We start from the raw sequence: 23,460 nt of genomic DNA, 5'->3' as shown, positions 1-23,460 counted from the left end.
ATCCACCTGTTTGACATTAATCTCGAGACAGAATTGGAGGGTTTGATTTTATTTGAGGTGAATGCCATTTAAATATTTGATCCTCTTACCCTCTTGCAGCAAACGTGCATTAAAGTTAGAAAGAAGCAAAACATACCTGTGGTTGGCATTATTTATCTTCCTGAATAAGCAACTCTTCGAGTACATGAAGTAACAACTTTGCGGTGGAGTGTATTCTGTATTTGTCGCTGTTGAGCCATAACACAACAAACAAGCCCTGCCAAAAACACACCCACCCAAAAAAACAACCAACAACAACAAGAAAAACGGCATACAATATTAGAAGAGACGGGCTCATTTTAAAACCGTTGTTTTTGCTGTCTTGGACACGTGGAACAATCTTCTGAACAGATGCAACGAGAACTTTGCGCCCTATTCTGTCAAAGCAGGACGGACGCTCCTCACGTTGCCTCTGATCCTTCCAGCGAAGAATTTGTCTCTTTGGGGTTTGTCAGCTATTTTGCCCGTCTTCACAGAATTCAAGCGTTTATTCTTAGCTGCAACATTTATGTGGCCTAACCAGGCAGGAAGATTAAAAAAAAAAAAGAGTTAAAAATCACTGTAAACATTTCAACCGTAGTTCTGTCCACAGGTTTTTAAAATCTGCTGACTAACAAAGAGGTCACGGAGTTTTCCGGCGTCTCCTGAAAAATGGGCTCCACGTGTTGCACAAAGACAAGACGTCGCAGAAAACAAAGAAGCCATGATGTACTCCTCTACGAGGAAATAAACACCAAAACAAAACAAAAACATCTCCTCACATCAAATATCTGAAAAGGGGCATTTCAATCTAAAAAAAAAAAAATCCCAATTACACTTCAACAAACAAACAAACAAACAAATAAATACAATTAAATGTGGGTGTGTGCTACCATTGGCCATTATGCTAGGTGGACTTGTACACGATGTGTTTGGACGCAATACGAGAGGAAAGCGACGGGCAAAGGCTTTGTTTACAGGGTCTCGTCTCTGGCCCTTCTTACTCAGAGAGGGCAATTTTTAAACCGATAATTAACACTCTACCTAATCATACCCACGGGAGACGCTGGAAACGACTGAAAACGATGTAGTGCCTATGCCAAGCCTTGGAGTGGCGCTGTGAGTTTACTCCCCGAAGGAGTCTACATGCTGAGGTTGACTGGGAGTCGTGCCAGTTAAAGTTTGCGGACATTTTGGTCATTTAGGTTTTCGGCGTGCATATCCCAGTCCGCCGACGACCCAAAAGAATAAATAAATAAAGAAGGCCTTGGTGTGGCGCTGTGAGTTGATCCCCCAAAGCGGAAGAAGAAGAAGAAGAAGAAGAAGAAGAAGAAGACCTAGATCACGGCGTATTAACAAAAGTTAGCAGTCCGCTAACAATGGCGCCAAGGAAATGGGGAAGATACTGGGGGGGGTTCTGCAGCAATACCACAGTCCCCTCCGCTTACTTCATAGCATACAGACACAACCTTAGAAAATGGCAAACACGACAACACTAACTACACATTGCGACGTCTCCGCTCCGGCCAAGGGGGGCGATGGCGCTCGCTCCGAGACCATTTACAAACATTGTGCGTGGGTCGCAGCCTCGCTCCCTCCTCCAAAATCCCGCTGCACCGTCGTCGCTTTTTGTGCGCAATTACTGTTTCCACTGGCTGCGAGCGGCGGTCGCAGCCAGCTCAGCTCGGCTCGGCTCGGCTCAGCCTTTGCTTTGCTGCGTTGGCATAATATTTCAAACGGCGGCATATGGGGAGAGTTTGTTTCTGTTTTGGGGATGTAAACCATGACTCAGTAACCGGAGCGCGCATGTGTTTACGGGCTGCGTGATTGTGCGATCTCGGGCTCGTACTTGTCCAACTCGATGCCCAGCGGATTGCTCGGCCTCAGCGAGAGCGGGGAGATGCCTTTGTTGCGGTCGGTCCTCATGTCGTAGTAGTTCATCTCGTCCACCCACACGGCCGACTGGTCCAGGATACCTGCAGGAAGGAGAGAACAAGGGAGCTCCGCGTCACTCACAACCCCATCCCAGATGTGCGCTCACACGTTTTCTGGATTTCACGTTGTACAAAAAGCACACCAGCAAATACAAACTATGCATATCAATATTTCCCCCCCCAAAGAAAATTGGTTTGAGCCTACTTTAAAACATAGGTATTGCAGCTCTGCGCTAATTTCCACTCAAGGAACTTACAAATCTGATGCTGTCACTTTTCCGATAATGATTGTCAGTTACAAAATTGATTTAGACGTTCACTCATGCACCACTTTTAACCTGTTTTTTTTTCCCCTAGCTCAACATATTTGTATTCACAAAAAAACCACTTTAGGAGAATTTTCTGCAACGTCTCTTCCTATTGTTTTACAGTATATTGTATTGTATTACAGACATTTGCACACCACTGAGATTACAGCCAAATTCACTATATTTTTTTCTTCTTGATTTTCTTTACTCATCAATGACAAAAAGCATCACTGAACAACTAAAATATCTAACAATTCTACAAGGTGATGATGTTATAAATGATATCATCACATGATTTTATGTATATATTTTTCATTGATTCAAAACAATAAGAAAAAAATTAATGAATAAATTATTTAAAAAAAAATACTCAAGTACTTTATTATTTACAGGCTAATGCAGAGAGAGTTTACGTATGTGCAGAAACACTAAAAGTTCCATCTTTTTTGTGAAACATGCTTTAAAGGAAACCCACACACAATGTAAATTAATGATCGGTAAAATCTACAGGTATGTATTTTTTGTTATAAAGTTGAATATAATCTCTCCACTCTATTCTTGTGGTTTTGGCCTATCTGGACTTCAGGGCGCTCGCAAATAACAACAGGCAGACATATAACAGATGAGCCGTATTCAAATCATTGGCCATAAAAAGCAACATGTGAGTCACCGTGTGGCCCTCATGCTGTGAGTAGTTTTTGTTGTAATATTTGATTTACAGCTAGGAGCTAGCGATTCTTTTGTAATAACACTTGTATTTATATAGCTTCGAAAACGACAATATCTTAAAAATAAAACGATTAAAGTATTGTATTACTCATTAAGTCTGGAGAGGTTTAGGTAAACTCTGTAAAGTCACATTAACAGGAATAAGGTGTTGAATATTGACATTATCTGCATCCACCGTTGGTAATTCATTGTTGAAATTTATTGAGAACTCATTGTATCGGAGATAATAATAATAATAATAATAATAATAATAATAATAACAATAATAATAATAATAATAATAATAATAATAATATAAAACTACAGGTTAACTGAGAAATGTGTTATTTAAGAAGAGTATAGCAAACTGGTTGCCCTTCATATGACTTGGTACCAATGAAGTAGCTCTCAGGTTCAAAACGGTTGGTGACCTAGTATAAACATAAGGCTGAAGCTTTAACGGTGACTTGGATCTGGTCTTGCCAGGTAGGCATCAAACAGACTGGTCGTTGGGAGCCTTACCGATTCTCTCGGGCCTGATCAGCTTGAAGGAGACGGTGGAGGTGCCGAGACCTCCAGACTTGGTGTTGACGATGATCTCCCCTTTGTCATCTTTGGCGGGACCCACGCGGCACACGATCTTGCTGGCCGACATCCATTCGGCCGTCAGCAGGCAGTTGTGGCCACAGATGGACAGACCTGAGACGGAAAGCGTGCAGAGAGCAGAGCGGCTGAAAGAGGGCAGGAATTGTTGATCGCTCAAAATGTTTCGATACAAAGGACAATTTCAATACCTCGGTTCCGATATTGGTTTTAGAACACTATCTTGTTGGATACCAGATGATTAAAACAAACAACATGAAAAACAACACTGCAATTTTCAGCACTAATTTCCTGGTGATTCAAATCAGGACTTCCTCCAAAATCAAGCTTGTTGGATTCCCGTGCTTTGCTGCTACAACCTTGGCACAAATGCTGCAATTGTTTGCATTCTGCCCTTTAGACTTCTTTGGCATGATGCTAATTTTTTATTCTAACGTGAACGAAAGTTTGAGAGTGTCTTCATTTCATGCCTCAATAATGTGAAAGCCAATCCCCAGTAGCTGCGTTTGGAAAAACCTCTCAAAAGGTTTTGATGCTCTCGTGAGGTGGCTTTTCACACGTATCCATATAGAGGAAAATCACCAAAGTGTCATGGAAAGACTTTTGTTGTATTTACACGTCAGCGGACATGATGTAGGGGGTCACGTGACCAGTTCACTGACCAGTGAAAGAGCAAAATGTTTTTTACCTCCGTCCTCCTGAAAGTGGGGTCTCGCGGGACGACAAAAATGACAGCTTATGCGCTTCACACCATTCAATGGAAACACCTGCAAATCACAACTGCACTTTGTCGAAATTTGAAAAATATCGCTTTTATTTTGCGAAAAACTGAAACGCCAGCTGGCGACTTCAAATCTTCATAGATGTACGCCAAATAACGATTGGCTTGCAGAAGCGAAGATTTGCTTTCCTGTGTGTGAAAATTTTTAGATATTCAACAGCATTTCTGTCAGTGCTAAAAATGTATGAAAGTTCGGGGCCGAGGCCGAGGAAAAGGCTGAGGGTTGCAGCCACGCAGCAACAGGAAAAAGATCAAATAAACAAAGGGCAGCATCGTCACACTCGCTCAGACCATCCGTAACGAGCGGCGCTCACTCAGACTCAATTGGTGTCTATCGGGGAGATTAGTCAAACTGTCAGCAGGGAGGGGGGGTGGGGTCAAAGTTCAAGCCGGGGGTCGTGATGTGCGGTAGGTGGCCGTGACCTTCCTTCCTCTCGCTGGGTTCCTTTTTGACTTAAAACGTGTGTCACTTGGGTACTAAGTGGCCCATTAGCGGCGCCGCGCGACGGCACGCTGGCCCGACATCAGTCGTCTTCCTTTCAAACCCCCCCCCCCTCCCCCCCAGGACTATTTGGAATCTGAAAGACGGACACAACGTTTTTGCTTGGACGTTTCCAGTGGAGGGGACTACATTGGGGGGGTGGGTGGGGGGAATAAAAGCCTGAGTCAAAAAGCCTGAGAAAGCTGATCAACAAATAGCCCATAAAACTGTAAAGGATATGCCCATTAGAGACCCATTTCCTGCATCTGTTCTCCGCCGGGCTGCGCCGTTTGAACGCGTGAGCGCTCGCTCGCACACATTTGCGCAGATCTAATTGTCTAATTCCGGGCTTCGGGGACGTGGGGGTGGGGGGTGGGGGGGAGGGGAGAGGATGGAATAGAGACGTATGACGGGCCGGAGCGCGGAGCAGCGTTCTTCAGACCCCTCCCCCAACATCCCTCCCAGCCTGCGCTCAAACTCGAGAGGCTAAGCAGCAGCGGAGAGAAAAGTGGCCGTGAGAGGAAAATATCACTGCAGCAACAGTTGCGTGCATCCGAGCGACCACCAGAGTAAGGAGGGAAAAAAAGTCAAATTTTAGTTTAATGTTAATTTAGTATAGTTTATTTTTATTTAATTTTTCAATAAAATCAAATATTGGGCTGAATTAAAAATTAAAGGTTTTTGTGTGTTCAAAAAAGTTGAGATTTTTTATTTATTTTTTTACAGAGGTAACAATAGTAATACAAAATATTAAATATTTCTGGCTTTATAAGGTATTTTCATGTGTAGTAATGTGGCAGTCAAAATCATTTGGTGCTATAGTTTTCTTTGCCACTTATAAAAGAAAGAATTATATATTTTTTTAAATTGAACAAAGACATTTTTGCTTATATTAAGAAATGAACACGTTAGATCAATAAAATTACACTCCACTATTCCTTGGGTTTTAGCTTTTTTCTTTCAGGAGGAATTTCTTTATTTGTAACCTTAGAAGAGAATTTGAAAGAACAATATTTTTTATGGATCTAAAAGAAATATGTTATTATACAACGCGTAAATGTTTTGTTATTTTTTTGAATATCCTTTGGGTTGGCTTCACTTTAGAAATAACATGGCACATTAAACACAACAAAGGCTCTAAAAATCAACATTAAAAGTGCTCTTCTTGACTTATGTGTGACCCCTTCCACCATTCCTGCACCCAGCAGGCAAAGGAAAAGGGGTCTCGTCCTCTTAAGTATCGTATAAACAAAAATAAACCTTCCACCAGCCTGTTTACAAAAGCTTTCAGGCTGGTTTGTTGATGAAAAAGCGAATTACGTCAGTTAATAGAAAGCAGTTCAAATATCAAATTCTACATGAAGAAAATAAAGCAGCAACGTTCTTTAAACATTGGCAAAAAACACCTGAATTATCAGCGAGGGAAAACTTTAAGTTGTAAAAAGTGTCAAAGTCAGAAGTATTTCAAGACTCTTGACTATAGTGGCCTTCATTTCAATGCATGGATTCGGGGAAGAAGAGGAAAGAAAAATATTAAGGAGAAGAAAATAAAGACTTTGACCGAGTGAACTACATTTTGTTTTTCTTAATATTTGCGGTCAGCTGAGATGTCAAAAAAAAAAAAAAAAAAAAAAAAATTACCAATGAGGTCCGCCGGGCCGGTGCCCAGGTTCTCTCCGCGGATGGTGACTTTGGTCCAAGCCGCGCCCTCCTTGGGCGAGATGCCTGTGACCAGCGGGGGCGGACGGGCACGAGACATGGCGGCCGGATGGAAGCAACTGGGCCAATCAGCACCTGGGGATGATGGGAAAGGGATGGTGGGGGATAAAAGGAATTCGGTGTTAGGAGAACACATGAGCATGAGAAAGACGACGTGAACAAAGCATTTTATGCTACTTATTAACTACAGTTGATGCTCACCTCCCGGTTTTCTCTTATTTTACTCCACATTCTTGATTTATTTGTTGGTTTACACTGCCAGTCAAAAGTTTTCAAGTCTCATTTTCATGACTATTGACATTGCAGTTTCTCACTGAACACGCATGGAATTATGTAGGAAACCATGAAAGTGTAAAATAACTCAAACATGTTTTATATTTTAAGTCTTCAAAATAGCCAAATTTCAGGAAAAAAAAAACATATTTAGAGTTATTGAAGGTGTTTTTCTTTGCTGCATAATTACATATATCTTGCTCATATATTTGATGTCTCCAGTATCTATCTGCAGTGTAGACAGCAAAACAATTGCATGAGAAGGTGTGTCCAAACTTATTTTTAGATTGGTAGTGTATTTTTAAGTATTTCAAATGCAAATTTTATTCTCATGAGTTTCAAACCTTTTCTTCTTTTCTTTTTTTTTTTACTTTGAAAAGCGCTCTATAAATAAAATGTATAATTATTATTATTATTATCATTATTACTATTTCTAGCAACAGAAAAGCTTGCCTTGCAAAAACCATAACACGTCTTTTGGAGTTATCTATCAGGCAGATCGCAAGAAATAAAAAGACCCGACAAGCAGCATTTGGCTGACTGTTAATTTGCCACCCAGTGCGACGCCACGCCGTGTGCGTTGCAGCAGTTATCTCTCAGATAATAGAGGAAAATAGAGAAGGCAGCAAAGGATGAAGGAGCAGGCAGAGAGCAAGGGAGGAGAGGGAAGAATGTAAACCTCGCGGGGAAGGATAAATAAACCTGGACTCCCCCTAATCATTCCACATAAGCCCACACAATACTGTCCAGATTATTGTACCAACGACAGAAAACCCATGCAAATGGGCTCACGTCGGCTCCGGGCGCAGAAAGCAAAAGGGAGAGGAGAGGGAATGGCTCCAAATGCAAAAGAATGAAAGGATGCATTTCAGCGGCGCAGATGTTTGGGTCCCAGCGACTGCCAGGTCTCGACTAGGGGGCCGACCGACGTGCACGCTCGCTCGAGGGCCGACCAACGTGCACGCTCGCTCTCCAGCAACTCCAGCGAGACTTCCGCCCCGTTTGCACGGCAGCCAAAACACGCTTTTTTTTTTTTTCTTTTTTTCTTTTTTTTAGCAAACAATGCGGCCTTCGCGCGAACCTGGACCTGAACGCGACTGGATGGCGATGGTCACCTTTCACGCGCTCACCGATTAGACGCAAGGTGTGAGACCGCTGGGCCTTCACAGGAGAAGCCATTGAGGGAAACCAATGCATCGGATAAATAAATAAGACGCGTTTAATTTGCTGGTTTTCACAACTGCAGTTGCTTTTCCAAGTATCAAGCCAGCGCTAAATAGAATGACTTTTTGGGTGGCAAGAATAGACATCAAGCAACTGACTGGGAACGAATGGCTTTCACGTGTCATCCTAACCCAAGATCTGAGTAGTTGTTGTGCTGCTACGTGCAAGTGTTTGATTTTTTTTTTTTTTTTTTTTTACTTTATTCACACAGATAAATAGCAATAAAATTAATATAAATAATTGATTGATAAATAAGACATAGAGATTAATCACATTTTTGATTGATATGGAATCCACTTTTACAATGTGTTCTACCGCCCCTGAGACTGACTAAGGCACCACTTTAGCTACATATTTACATACACAAAAACAATATCATCATTATATCAGAAATTACAAATTTAATTATTGAGGAGAAATAATTAAAAGCTTATGATACGCCTCATTTCTGTATTTATCAATTAAAACAATGACAATTTACAGACAGACAGTGTTCACAATGAAGAGGTTGTGTGGCACTTTTCTGTCATAAATTATAATAGATACATCAGTGGGGCCTCTAAACCGCAGAAGAAGCCTCGTAAAGGTAATTAAGTGAATTCATCTTTAGCTCATATAATTAATAGCTTTCATTACATTGTGAAAAAACATTTTTGAAAAAAATGTATTCTTTCACACGATCCAGCAATAAAGCTCAAAACTGATTGAATACTTGATTATTTAAAAAGTTGCGTCACTGTGGTGAAGCAACTAAATTAATAAATCAGAGAGAAAATTGTATTGTATTGATGCTGAATAATTTAGAAGTACTGACCTCACGACAAAAATCTAATACACACACACACACACACACACACACACACACACACACACACACACACACACACAGATATAGATATAAAACAGACATCCAATTTGAAACACTGAGAAAACTAAAAAATCTACGAAGGACCAACAGAGGGCAGTCAGGAAAAATGCATCGGATAAATAAATAAGAATAAATTTAATTTGCTGGTTTTCACCACTGCAGAGGCTCTTCCAAGCATCAAGCCAGCGCTTGAATATAACAACTTGAGAATAATATAACATAGGAACCTCAGTAACCTAAAGCAGCGAGGACACACCAGCGCAGAGAAGAGCGGTGAAGGCAGCGACCTAGAAACCTGGGGAAGTGAGGAGGAGGAGGAGGAGGAGGCTTTATTTTCTCCTCCCGTCACCCCGACATCTCGCCCAGTTAGCACCGACACTCCGGCGGGATTTAGCCCCATGTTGTTGCTGCTGCCCTGCTCTTGTCGGAGGAAACGGAGGGGGCCGGCGTATGTGACGCAGAGGAGATAAGAGGTTAACAGGGCTACGAAGCAGAGCCGGCCGTCGATCCTTCATCAATCCCACATGTTTAGAGTGGGAGCGCCATCTTTATTCCCTGCACTTCCAAATCCGCTCCGAGGGAGGGGTGTTCCTACAGCCCGTCCCACCCACCCACCCCCATCGTCTTGGAAGTACACGTGCACAAACACACAGATAGCCTCCACGCACACACATAGCACACAGACTGGGCAGAATGACAGCTCAGCGAGGTTTGCGTGCGAGGGGCCCCGACTGGTGTTGTGTGGTCTGTGTGTACGCAAGTATGTGGAAGGATCTGCGGAGAGGTCTGGCCAGTGTGCGCGAATATATATATGTGTGTGTGTGTGTGTGTGTGTGTGTGTGTGCGTGCGTGTGGTCTGGGTGTGTGGTCTCCGGCGCGGGCCTGGGGAGAGCCTGCTGACGGCTGGGATGAGAAAAGAGCCGCTGTGTTTACTTTACTCTGGGGGCTGTGCATGGACACGGGAACACTGCCCAGACCCCTCTGTGCGCACACACACACACACACACACACACACACACACACACACAAATGCAGGAACTAAAAACATTTTTTTTCAGTGCCCAGGTTTTAATGGCGTGCACATCACACTGTAAACCAGCTGACAGAAGGACTTCAGAGGCTGAAATGCACATTTTTATTTTTGTCACAGCACAAAGAGGAAAGCAAAATGCAAAAAAAACCTTGCACCCCCACCCTCACCCCCCCTACCTCCGCCCTGAAACATAAAACAACCGCTTTTTTGATTTGGAATATGCAAATTTGACAACACAACGGCTACCAAACAATTCCTAGAGACATAAAATAATAAAGAGAGAAAGAAAATTTTAGGAAGCAAAAAAAAAAAAAATACAAACACAGGAAAAAAAACCAAGTGACCTATTCAAAAAGGAGTGAGAGGAAGCAGAGTTTCCCAACTGGTGGGCCGCGACCCAAAGGCTGGTCGCGGGGCTGTTTTGATTGGGTCACGGCTTCGAAACATATGTATTTATATATTTTAGGCAGGACACACAATTCAATTCAATAATTTCTGTAATTTATTCACTTATTGACATGATAGAAATTAGGCTAACGGCTAACGGCTCTCTTTCTCTCTGGGACTAAAAAGGCAGGTTTGTTTTCTTTGGAGGCGGACTAACAAACTGCAGGGTTGGCTCTAATCTGTTTGGTAGCCGTGGAAGTCTGAGGCTTAGGGATCTTCTTGCAGCTCTGCTATTAAAGTGGCAGCCGCGGCTTGGCTGCGTGCTGGAGACGTGGCCACTTAAAACTTTTCATTACGCCGGCAAACAAACAGACAAACGGCACGAGACCACTGCGTTTTATGATTGATATCAGGGGTTTGGAAGCTGATGCTATGTCTTATTAGGGGGTTTATCATGCATGTATTCATTTTGACAAATAACCAAAATCAATTTGTTGCCCACTGGGGGATGGTGGTAATACTTTTCAGTACACCTATTGTTTACACAATTACTAAAATTGCTCCCTGACAGTGATTGAAAAAAGTTTTTGGACAACTCGTGCATAGAATCAGTCTGAAGTCCCCAAGTGTAGTTTTGTTTTCTTATTTTGTCTCATTCACAATGAAAAACAAAATAATTTGCATTTGCGCCTCTGATGCAGCCAAACCTTTTGAAACACACACACACACACACACACACACACACACACACACACACACACACACACACACACACACACACACACACACACACACACACACACACACACACACACAAAGAAAAAGTATCCAGCAAATTTTGAATGCCAATAAGTGGGACTGAGTAATGGTGTCCGAAAACCTTTTTCCACTACTTTATTTAGCCCTTTGTTTACAGTCTCCTTAAAAACACCATTTCAGCTTTCTGTTTAGAATTGATGCTGTGTTGCACCTCGGACGTGTTTCAAAGGGGGCAAAAACGCGGTGGCCGTATTGGAAGACAGAAACAACGTGCAGCTGGAAAACGTCACTCACTGACCAACGCACAGTACCCGAGCTGTTTGTGGGCTCTGCAAATCAGTTCTTTAAGTCGACCGAGTCCAGAGGCCCAAACTGTTTTCTACCCATTTAGTGAAAAGTGGGTCAAGCGAAAAACAAGGAGAGAAAAAAAAAAATGATTCAAGACACTTCATTGACAGGTTCTAGAGCTGCGCTAAAAGACTTTGCGACAGGGATTGCTGCAGAGCATTGGACCATTTGGATGAAATACATCTCATGTCCCCAAAACTGTGTCTTTAGTTCACAGATCCATCATGTGAAATCCAATCACCAGCGACTTAAGATCTTGACAAACGTTTGCCAAATAATTCACTTTCCTGGACATATTAACCACCGAAAGATGATTCATTTTTAGGTACTCGACAAGAGCGGAGCACTTCAGTTGGTGCTACAAATGTATCAGAGTTTTTGCTCTAATCATGTATGATGAAGGGCAGAACTGAGCTGCTTTTGGAAGATTCAGAACCGACAAAAGACATCGTCATTAAAATATTCAACTGGCCTTCTTTTTAACTGGCGGTTGGATCTTTTAACGCAGGTCCCAGTGACTGTTGGGCCTCTTTTGCCAAAGACTTTTCACCTGCGCCATCGAGATCCAAACGCATCAATCAAAACCAAACGCTCCGCTCAGTTCAAAGGTGAGCCACACATGGCAGCGATTGGAGAGCGTGCACACGCGCCAGAGAGAGCGAAACCTACCGAGAGCTTTGAGGGGCACAAAGGGATCCATTTAGACAGTTCATCTCCCCGCTAACCCAACAAGCTGGTGGCTCAGACACCCACCGACACTAAACCCCCCCGCCCCCGCTTCACTCCGTCCTCCCCAATGTTACACAAACACCAGATTCCATCAAAGATCCCTCCCTCCCCCCCGAGCCCAGTCCTCTTGAATGGACAGAGCGAGCCAAACATCACCCCGGGCCGAGATGAGTGGTCTGATCACACGGGGGCCGCTAGGAGATTTGAACAATCCCCCACAGTGTTCGCTCGCGCCCGGTCCCACCGCATGGCTCTAAGATGTGGGGGGATACCGGCGGAGCTGATTGACCTTAATATGTGTCCACAGGGGGCGACACGGTGGCGTAGTGGTTGGTGGTGCACACACACTCATGGCAAGAAGGTCGAGGGTTCCATTTCAGAACTTGGACCTTTGGTTATGATTCCGGGCCTGGGGCCTTTGGGTTTGATTCCGGGCACTGGGACCTTTCTGTGTGGAGTTTGCATGTTCTCCTTGTGTCAGCCTGGGTTCTCTCTGGGTTCTCCAGCTTCCTCCCACAGCCCAAAAACGTGCATGTGAGGTAAAATAGGAACTCTAAATTGACCGTCCGTGTGCATGTGAGTGTGAATGGTTGTTTCTTTCTGTGTGGCCCTGCAATGAACCGGCAACTAGTCCAGGGTGTCAGCCTGGCTTCGCCTCATGACACTGGGGATAGGCTCAAGCAGACCACCTGCAGAAGGAAGCGAGTATAGAAGACGGATGGATGGATGGATGGATGTGTCAACAGGGTCACGTTTCAAATAAACGGATCATAAATTGCCAGCGCCGTGGACTGTTAGTCCAGTCGGCGAGTTCGTCCTTTTGCCCCGATGACTCAGCTCATCCCGCATTCGTGGCCCTTCGTGACAGAGAGACGGGAAGGGGTCCTCCAGCTCCGTGTCCGCCATCGCCGCGGGTTGCCCACAGGCCCGTCTGTTTGTTTGTTTGTCAGTCTCAAGTGTGTTGGAGAATGAAGCCGAGTCTCCGATCTTGGGGTATGAAAGCCCAGGAACAATAAACAGAAATATGAGGGATATGGCTGGAAATGCGGGAAGATGTTTTGATAGGATTAAGAGAGTGGAGACAGACAGCTTTGCCCAGTGACATGGAACCTCCGTGAGCCGCAGCGCTACACTGCTGCCCCGGCTGCTTTACATAAGAATCCCACCATCAGCGTGAGAACCGACTGTAGTCACACAGTGAGGTTCGGAATTTTTAATTTACAAAATAGATGAAGTTGGTCAATGGACGAGTTATCCTCATCATTTTGAAGATTGACGATGACAGATTGCTTTGAGTAAGTCGTCATTTCTTACTTTTTTTCTGTCTTGCTAAGAGGGACACAAGTCAAGATTAGATTTCATCACAAAACTAAAACAAAAAATGTTTACTGCACCCACTGATCTGAAGCAAACCTACGTAAGATGAATCAAAAAGCTCAAGTAAATTCTCAACCATTCCCTCTAAAGTCCACATTATGACAAGACAGCAGTTTCTGTTTTCATTTCTATTCTTAAATTCTATAATAAAGCAACTTTAAATTAATTTGCTCATGTTACTTGCTCGTTATTTCAACTTAAAAAAAAATATGTGCAGTTACTACTATTATAAATGTGAAGCATGTTTTCAATGTTCTGGCCATATAGATCATATCAAGCCTTGCTTCCGGCCCCAGAGCAGCTCTATCTGCCCATCTCTGTGTTCATATTCATTTCTGAAAGTTCAGCCCATGTCTTACTGGGTCATGCACTGGGGGTGAAATACGAAAATCAGTGGTCCAGCAAACCTGCCAGCAAGAAGAAGGCCACCAGGTGGGAGAGACTGGGGCGAGAGAGAAGTGATCATTTCATCCCAAAATCTATTCAGCGGCGGCACTCACAAAAAAATTCTCACACACACACACACACACACACACACACACACACACACACACACACACACACACACACACTTCCTCAAAACAAACAAGCAGCAGGGCCACCCAATTTTTTCAATTAGAGCCCCAAGAGGGGAACAGGAAATGGATCAGTTGTAGCCTTGCCCCCCCCCGGATCTCTCCAGCCAAGCTGTACTAACTTTGGGGGACAGAAGCAGATTCACAGAGCTCTGCTGGTGCTGCTCAGCGACAGGCCGACCGCTGCCAGCGCGGCTCTCGACACAAATGACGGAGGAGCTCGATGACAGTGCGTCGCCGCGACGTGGCGCCTTCCTGCAATCGACCCGTCAATCAATTAGCGTCATGCACTCTCTCGTATAATCAATCAGTTGAGCAAACACACACGCAGTAAGGTGCTGTTTATACTGAGTGTGCCTATTTAAGGAGAGAATGCTATAACAATACTTGACAAAAGTACACAAAAGAGGGGATTATAGAGGCTTAGGCTCTGATTTGTTTGAAAACACTCCATCTAATGAGGCGAAACTGAGAGAAGAGTTTATATCACAACTGGTCTTGAGGTTGTTAATTAAGTATTATTCTAACCTTTAACAAAACAATGGGCAACCCCAACTGACAGTGTTTTCTTCATTTCAGACAAACACTGATTGCAAACTTTTGAAAAAAAAAAAAAAAAAGAGAGAGAAACTTGCACTAAACCTTGATTATTATTTTTTTTTCTATTACAGAAAACAAAACAATTACATCTAGGACCAAATAGTGCACTTTGTTTCTAAGGCTGACCCCAATCACTGAAATGCTTATCACAGGCGTAATTACAAACACGATTCAATGTTAAAAATTCAATTATAATAGCACAAGTTTGTTCCGATCACGTTGGTAAACCAAGCTGTCACAAATAGGAGGCGTGCTTGACTGAAACTGTTTAGACAGGTTGGTGAAAGATGCCACAATCTGTTTACATGTAACAAATCAAACTTTTTCTATTTATTTTGGGGTCAGTAGAAGCGAGTTTAAATGCAATGACAGCAAACAACATACTTTGGGGGTTTTTAAAACTTGGCTAGAGAAGTAAATAAAACTAAGTGGGAAATGTATTTGACAAACTGATATCTCCCCTAATTTGTAGGCATTATATTCCTGGGAAACATGTTCTAAATAACAATAGCCTAAACATTAAAATCAAGAAATGGTTTCTCAAATCATTCTTTCTTTGGTCTCTCACGCACAGGATCAAACTACAGACTTACAGTCAGTAATATGCCCTCACTGAATACACTGAAACCAAACCTGTTTTAATATCTCATGTTAAGACAGCCGACTATGTTACATAGGTATACTGTAGCATTATCTTTGAACAGACATAAAATTACACAAGGCCATAACTGGGAGGAGCATCAGAAGAGTATTTGCTCACATTTTAAATTCCACTTACTCCCAAGTATTGAATATATTCAGTGCAATACATCGCAGACTGCAGATGACTCTTTTCCACCTGTGGCACAGCTTAATATCTGCAACTTGCAGGGCCTTTACTTTTAAATAAAGCCATTGCTTCGTCAATCTTGAAATTGTTGTAACTTTAAGAAGCATTCGTTTTCCTGTATGTAGCAATTTTTTTTTTTTAATAGACAACCCACCATCGACCCTTTTCAAATTGATGGCACTGTTGTTGATGTTTTCTCCCATCTTGAACGGCTCAATTAAAACAATGACAGTTTTCCTTCATAACTGACAGACACATTTATCAATAGAAAAATAATTGCAAACAGTAGCAATTACACCATAAAACAGACTGAGATATTGATTTAAATGTGTTTTACAGAGGAAGTAACGTGCAAATGAATGAATGATTAATTCATTACTTTGAGCGTTCCAATTCTAATTAATTGCAGCGGATACATCACTTGTGTAAAAATTTCATTAAGTGTCAGACAGTGAAACGTTTTTTTTGTTTTGTTTTTTAAATCATCACAATAAATTTATATATAAACAATGCTCTGCCATTTCAAACACAACCAATGACATCAACTGTAGAAACAGCTAAAGGGTGTGCCCACTACGTCTTAGCAGAGCAGCAGTCGAGAAGATGAGATACTTTTAATAAATTACGTGAGAGCCAAATTAATCTCGTTATTAAGTCTACAGCGTGTTACACTGTGCGTATCATGCTAAATGACATGAATCTTAAACGGTGAAAGTCACAGTGGTTGTTGGGATTTCAGTCAGCTGACCGTCGTAAAGCAGCAGGAGGGACTGTGTTATGTGGTAAAATAACGGGCATCTGTCAGATGATTTATCGACGCCTATCTCTGATTACGTCATGTATGGCCACTGCCACACACCGACATGTACAATAGAAATTGTAGCAGTCACAGTATTGTCTGGTTATTAGAATTGTTGACATTTTTAGCTGCAAACAGCGTTGGCTAGCAGGCTAACGTCAGTCCGTCGAGCACACGATGAGCTTTAAGCCCCGTATGTGTTCACCAAAACGCCACAGCTTGCTTATTAATTGTAGAGCAAATGTTGCCACTAATACATACAGCCGGTCGCAAGCGTTAATATTAAAGAATAAAAAGAAGGAGAAAGCGGTCACTTACGGTTCAAGTCACAGGACGACAACGCTTATTTCCCGTTTCCGGTGTTTACTTCCGCAACTGGCCTCACTTTTCTGATTCCAGCCTTCAAAATAAAAGTGTGCTGGACAGTATATCCATATGCCCACACGTTCACGTATTCTAAGAGCTGAAGGATCTCAAAATGTTGTTAAACCTATGATTCTAACTATTTAAGGGAAAGTCCGTCTTAAATATATAACTTTAAACCAGTGACCAGTGGTCGACATACACTACCAGCCTAAAGTTTGGACACAAACGTCTGATTTCATGGTTTTTCTTCTGTTTTCATGACTGTTTACATTGTAGATTGTCACTCAAGGCATCAAAACTATGAATGAACACATATGGAATATGTATTAATGAAAAAGGTAAGTACACTATATGATGAAGAAAAAAAAAACAGAAATGTCATTACAGTGCATTTGCATGGCAAAGTTTGGGACAAGTTATGAGCTTTGGGGTGGGACGCAAAATTTCCTATGTATTTTGTTAGTCTGAGAGCAAACAATTAAATCAAAATGGATTATGTTGTATAGACAAATGGAATGACAAATGCATTTTGCAACACTTTAATAGTGCCTCTGTCTCAATCTGCAGCAGTGTGCTTCCACATGAGGAAATACAACTACGACCACAGTTTGGGGAGCATGCGTTAAGTCACGAGAAAGGTTAACAGATCACTTGTATTTCGTGATTGCACGTAAAGCATATAAGTGGTGTACTTTTTAATGGAATAATGTGTTTTGGAAGTTTGAGACCAATAAAGACTGAATTCTTAACCTTAGTGACAGGCCTGTGCCCTCGCTCTCTCTCTCTCACTCTCACTCTCTCTCTCTCTCTCTCTCTCTCTCTCTCTCGCTCTCTCTCTCTCTCTCTCTCACGCTCTTTCTCTCTCTTTCATGGTGCATCACTGAGGTATTTCCACTTGTTCTGGGAAAGGCGCAGCATCATTAGAAATGCAACATAGACCACCCAGGCACACACTGGAACACTGATACCATTACATTTATCTCACCAAATTGTGCAGGGCAGAAAGCATTCTGTGATAAGGCAAGGCCCACTCCCCTGGGATGACATGCTGTCCAATTAGGCCGTGTAATCTGATAATTGAGGGATCAAACTGTGACTTGGGAGTTTGCACAGATGCTGAGGCAACAGGGGAGCTGTTTGTCCACATAAACAATGACGCTGGGAGATTTGGATCTCGCCTCAACAGTAAAGACTTTGCCACTGAAAGAGACCACTAGGGGCGTGACACACATGACAAGCGGTGAAGCTAATGTACAAACGAATATGCCATGTGCATTAATTGTGTTATGTCTCAGCCACAAATGAATACCCCTATGCAATATTAAAATCATACTTTGACTGCCATGTCTGTCAACTCTTGAAGAAGTTGGCCTAGAAAATATGATTTAATTTCTGGTGTCAAAAACAATAGTATTTATAACTTTTATCAAATAAAGGAAAGTAAGAGTGCTGCATATTCTTAAAATCAATTATCCTTGAGCTATAGAAGGCAACACTGTGGTTGTATTTTCTATATATTAAAAATCATGTATATCAGATGTACTGTATACAGGAATTGTACATTGCAATTAAGTTGATGCTCTTTTTAATAAAAAACTAATTTACAACACTTGGCACATATGCTTGCTGTCTCTACAATCAATTGACCTTTGATACTGATCAGACATACTAGCAATAAAAAGTGAATGTTTGTGTAGGTTATGTTTGCATTTTGGCTGATAGTATCAATCAATCAATCAATCAATCAATCAATCAATCAATCAATCAATCAATCAATCAATCAATCAATCAATCAATCAATCAATCAATCAATCAATCAATCAACTTTTATTTGTCCAGAGTTCAATCACATCCAAAGGCGTCTCAAGGTGCTTTTTACAAGGAGAAAACCAACTGAACCCTCCAGAGCAAGCAAGGCGCTAATTTGCTCTGACCAGTTGAAAAGGGTTGGGTTGAAAAGTAAATACAAAAAATGTAGAGAGAGAGTGAGACAAAGAGATCTTTGGTCTCGGTCGAGTCTGTCTTGACTACAACAGTAGCACAAAGATAAATGTTCTTTTCGACACACACAAGCTGAGCCACTACCACTGCGAACAAAGTCCCCATGAAGGAAAGAGGCTTGTGGTCACATCTTGTGATCTGAGCAGGTGCCCAGGTGTGCTTCTGAGGGACACCGAGGGTCCCTTGATCCTCGCTGTGACCCCCCCCGCCCCCCCTCCCCGACTTTCTGCAATCTACATCCGGTAATGGCACATGCTGTGCTGGCACTGCTGCTCATCCCTAAACCCTATTGTTCATTGTTTGTCTTCTCCAGTTTGTTCCCATGGGCCCCTGGCCAGTGAGAGGAAAAGGTCACTGTAAATATTGCACTCAAATCCTCCCTCCCTCCCTCCCTCCCTCCCTCGGAGCTCCTGAAGATGGAACAGGCGACCAGTGGGTGAGCACTTCCTTCCTGCGTAGGGCATTTCAACTGTACAACATCAAACAAGCATGAATCCCTCAGTGTGGTGAGATGAGATCATGCGCTTAGCTTTACAATAACCTGCTCACTGGGAAACTCTCACAGTTCATGATAGAAGATATGAATCTTCTCCATTGAAAAAGCAATGAACCAAGCCAAATCATGGCAGTCATTATATTTGAAGAATGTGAAGCACACCTGTAATTCCAGCTCCATGTTTCCGCTCCGTTTCAGTTTTTTAGAGCCCAAATATCATCACACCATGTCTGTAACTTCCAGTGTTTGACCAAACTTAGATTCCAAGGGAAATTAAGTGAGCGACCCCTGACCCCTGCGAGGCTAATCACTACAGCCTCTAGCGCTACTGTAAATATAAGACGGGGAGGGAGATCTTAAATAAGCCACTGATATTTAGGTTTGTTTTGCCTCTACGTGGCGCGCCATCTCCCGCCGCTGCCGTTTCCCCCCGAGGAGTTCGGTTCCCTGCCCTCGGTTTTTGCGGTTCTTGAAATGCGGGCCTGTGCCAGGCTCAGCTTGGAAAAGCATTCTGACGAAAACAAGGCCAGAGGGAGGGCAGGGAGGGGGAAAGGACACGGGGCTATTCAGCGCTGACACATGACATAAGAATGAGATGGCAAATAAACTGACTTTACAAGCTGAGCAGCCAGCACAGAGATGATTTGACAGGGTGGCGAGAAAAATCCAGCAGCACGACAGATGATCTTTACATGGGGCTTGGCAAAGACGAGGGCATCGTTTAAACGTCGGCTTGTCTTCTAGGAAAAGCTACTCGAGGGCCTCTGATGAACACGGCTCGACGGCCAAGTTGTTGGCGTGAGGCACTTTGTGATGTCAAACTGAGAATTGCTCCGTGAATGTGGGGCATTTCATTTATGTGCCACCGTACCGCATAAAGGCCGCTTTTAGTTCAGGCTGATTTTGACATAACGTTCCACTGGGCTCGTCATAAAAGCAGCTACAGCTGTAGCAGCTGTCTGTGTGAGTCGCTGCTGCCATGCTCCGTGCAGTTCACTCCACCAGATTAATCAATGAAGAACCTGGAGTCACTCTGACTTATTCATAATGGGTATCGTGGCTCACCAATGCGGATAATGCGGCAGAAGAAGAAGAAGAAGAAGAAGAAGAAGAAGAAGAAGAAGAAGAAGAAGAAGAAGAAGAAGAAGAAGAAGAAGAAGGCTCACCAATGGTTGTTGAGGCATCTTGTAACGGTTTTCCTGTTTTATAAAAACAAGCCCAATATTTTTGTTGAATTTATACATATATAAGTCACATGTCATTATGTGTGTGTCTCTATATATCTAAATATATACACTACTAGCCAGAAGTTTGGCCACATACTTTTGATTTCATGGTTTTTCTTTCATTTTCGTGACGTGATGACAAATTTCCATCCCTTCATTGACAACTATCAAACAAACTGAACAAGACTAAAATTCCGACAGAAGGGAAACTCATCATGTGGTGAACTCAAAAAGCTTTTCGGCACTGGGACACAGGTAAGAGTAGAAGCTCCGCCAGCAAGATGAGGGAATGTAAAACAAGAGTGGTGTGAAATGGTCTGAGAGGGGCATTTGCTCAAATATGTTGGGGCTTTACCACCCAGGTTAACATAACATGTTCCTTGCCGTCTCATAACAGCAGCCCTATGGCTCCCAGGGCCAGACAACAGGCTACTGTGTCTCAGGAGGCGCAGACAGGCCCGACCCTCCACAACTGGGGGAGATACGCTGCGGAAAGGAGAAAAAAAAAAAGAAGGAATATTCCCAGAAAAGGTGCTGAGGGTGAAAAGCCGGCCCTGGTCTCGTGTTTAAACTGCTTAAGGTTGTGTGTCATTAGGCCCGGGAGGTGTGCAGATTGGAAGAAGAAACAGGATTCGTCGACGGAGGCCGAGAATTCCCGCTGCTCTCCTCTGCGTTCTGGCCGTGATGGGACCTGACAGGTCGGCATGTTTTGCAGAACTGTTTGCACTCACAAACAGGTGGACTTGGTTACAGTGATGTGTGCGCTGGACAAGCCCGTGCCAATCGCAATCAAGGAATGAGCATTGTGAATTCTTTGTTTTCTGTTGTCAGCGACGAGATGTTTTCAACCTCCGTTGGCCTCGCGGCGATGACGACGACGTTACTCACATTCCCAACCCAGAAAACGACGGCTTATGACCCTTAAGTGAAAAAAAAAAAAAAAGCTTGCCTTTATTTATTTCATCCTAATCAGTTGATAGCCTGTTTGAATTAGTGGGCTGCTATGGGCTTTGTGTGCCTGTCAGATGTTGCAACACCCTGCTCTTGTTTCAGCAAAGTGCAAATTCGGGGGAAGGAAAGAGAAGGAATCAAACCATCCAGAAGAGAACAACTGGATTACGGGTGAGAGGGGAAAAATAGAGGAGCAATTTTAACATCGGGCGACTGAAGGAGACATCAAGTGTCGAAAAGACCACATGACACGAACTTAACTTACTTTCCACTGTGTGAAAGGAAGAGAGGGTCTTAGCTGGAATGTGTCCTAGAAGCTACACATGGTTTTCGATCCCGCGGATCAGCGCGCATGGATTCAACACACACTCGGTCTTAACTGGACTTAATGTGCAGCTTGTTGGCTCATTCCATAGCATTTCATAAGACGTCTTCATTTCCTCGGTTAAGTCAATGACAGTCAGGATGGAGGCTTTGGCTCGTCAGCTTCACCGGGTCCCAAGTGCGTGCGTCGCACTCATTTCAGCCGGGAGTTAAACTCCGGTTATCCACCAGAGGGGGGCGCCCAAGAACGGCGGTAATCATCTCAGTGCTGGAGGCAGGATGGGAGGTCGGCTGAGGCGGTCACACAGGGTTTAGAATTGTGGAAGGGTGGAAAATGTGTGAGACAGATCATAGGCTGTATCCTTGAATTTGCTGTTGAAGAAATTTTGAAAATGACAAATAATGGGATCAATGTGTCAAGTGTTTTTGAAATCTTGCCAATTTCCAACAGTGAAATTTATACCAAAACCCTTGTGCTGTAAACCCTGTTGATCCCACCGTAAAGAGAAGAAAGCATGTTGAAATTGCTGTAAGATGTCATAAAAGAGAAGCACCCGGAGCAACATTTAGTCTTTGAAATGAAGTCATTTTCATTTAAACAAAAACCTTTTCAAGAACAGGAGGACGAAAAATCCAGTTGTTTGAAGAGCAGAATATTTCACAATTTGAAAAAGAACTGCGACAGCGTCAGCAGACACTGGGGTCTGTTGTTTTCCCCAAAGTTTACAAAGTGAAACAAGTTTATAACAGACATAAACCTCTGTTGCTTCTTTTCGGAGGTACTGTCACAGTTGTGCGATGTGCACAGATTCTCTTCAAATCTACTCAACTTGTCTTAATATTCTGAAACAAGATGGCAGAATCTCAGCAACGTTAACCTGATTTTGTGGAGGATGTGGCAGACTTATTAAGTGAAGCTATCATAAAAACAAACAAAAAATATATAACAGTAATAACTTGAATTTGAATTCACATCACTAAATGAAGAGAAAATAATGTTATGACAGGAACTTATTCCTCTATTCCCTTTTTGTTATGTAAACAGAAAAACCAATATATTGGAAATAAAATGAACAGACAAAGGATGAACTCTTGACTGTTTGTCTGCCAACACCTTCACTCGTTGCCATCTGGCAACGGAGCTGCGATGCTCTCAGACAATACAGCAGTGTTTTGAATGAATTAGATACAAATAAAAACATTTATCCTGCCAATTTGTACGTTTTTTTGAAATGTTGAACATTTTGACTAACAAACGCTTGCTGTGCTGCTTCTCTGCGGTGAAACAGTAATGTGTTTTTCTGTACTTCCTCAAAAGGGAAATGTCAAAGAGAAAGTAAAGGGATGAAGAAAAACAAAGCGAGAGGTCAAGTAGTGATGCACGGCTTGCAAAGGCCACCACACCAACGAGTGCTCATCGTCACCTTTTATACTACTGTGACAGGGGTGCTTAGCAATATCCAGCCACGGTTTTACATATATGTAATATATTTAATTGCGCCTCCTCGTTGCATAACAGGGAGGAGGTGCCGCTGTGACTTCATCCACATTCAAAGCTGAAAAGGAACCAGCGCGGAGGAGACCCATGCACGGAGGGCACGTGCACTGAGTGTTTCCCTCTCTCATGGGGGCTGGTACGTGTTCGGGTTTAGACCTAGTATATGTGTACACAAATGCTGTATGTGTATAGATTGCAATGTGTGTGCGTGGGCGAGCGGCCGAGCTGGATGGGCTGTTTGTTGT

The 23,460-nt window shown here is 42.9% G+C and overlaps 1 protein-coding gene across 1 annotated transcript in view; it reads right to left on the bottom strand.

The window, feature by feature from the left end:
• The window catches only part of exoc2 (exocyst complex component 2), a 54,849-nt gene extending 38,088 nt beyond the window's left edge, over positions 1-16,761 (bottom strand). The window contains exons 1-4 of the mRNA XM_076045359.1: positions 16,672-16,761; positions 6,475-6,627; positions 3,491-3,667; positions 1,868-1,994 (exon numbers count right to left, since the gene is read on the bottom strand). Coding sequence (XP_075901474.1) covers positions 1,868-1,994; positions 3,491-3,667; positions 6,475-6,592 — 422 coding nt within the window. The 5' untranslated portion in view covers positions 6,593-6,627; positions 16,672-16,761. The remainder of the gene's footprint in view (positions 1-1,867; positions 1,995-3,490; positions 3,668-6,474; positions 6,628-16,671) is intronic.
• Between the last annotated feature and the right edge of the window lie 6,699 nt (positions 16,762-23,460).

This window comes from Nelusetta ayraudi, unplaced genomic scaffold (genome assembly GCF_046127955.1).
Source record: "Nelusetta ayraudi isolate G7.1 ecotype Tasmania unplaced genomic scaffold, CSIRO-AGI_Nayr_v1 ptg000084l, whole genome shotgun sequence".
Taxonomy (NCBI): Eukaryota; Metazoa; Chordata; class Actinopteri; order Tetraodontiformes; family Monacanthidae; genus Nelusetta; species Nelusetta ayraudi.
Note: the sequence above shows the minus strand (reverse complement) of the source record. Positions and strands in the feature narration are given on the sequence as shown.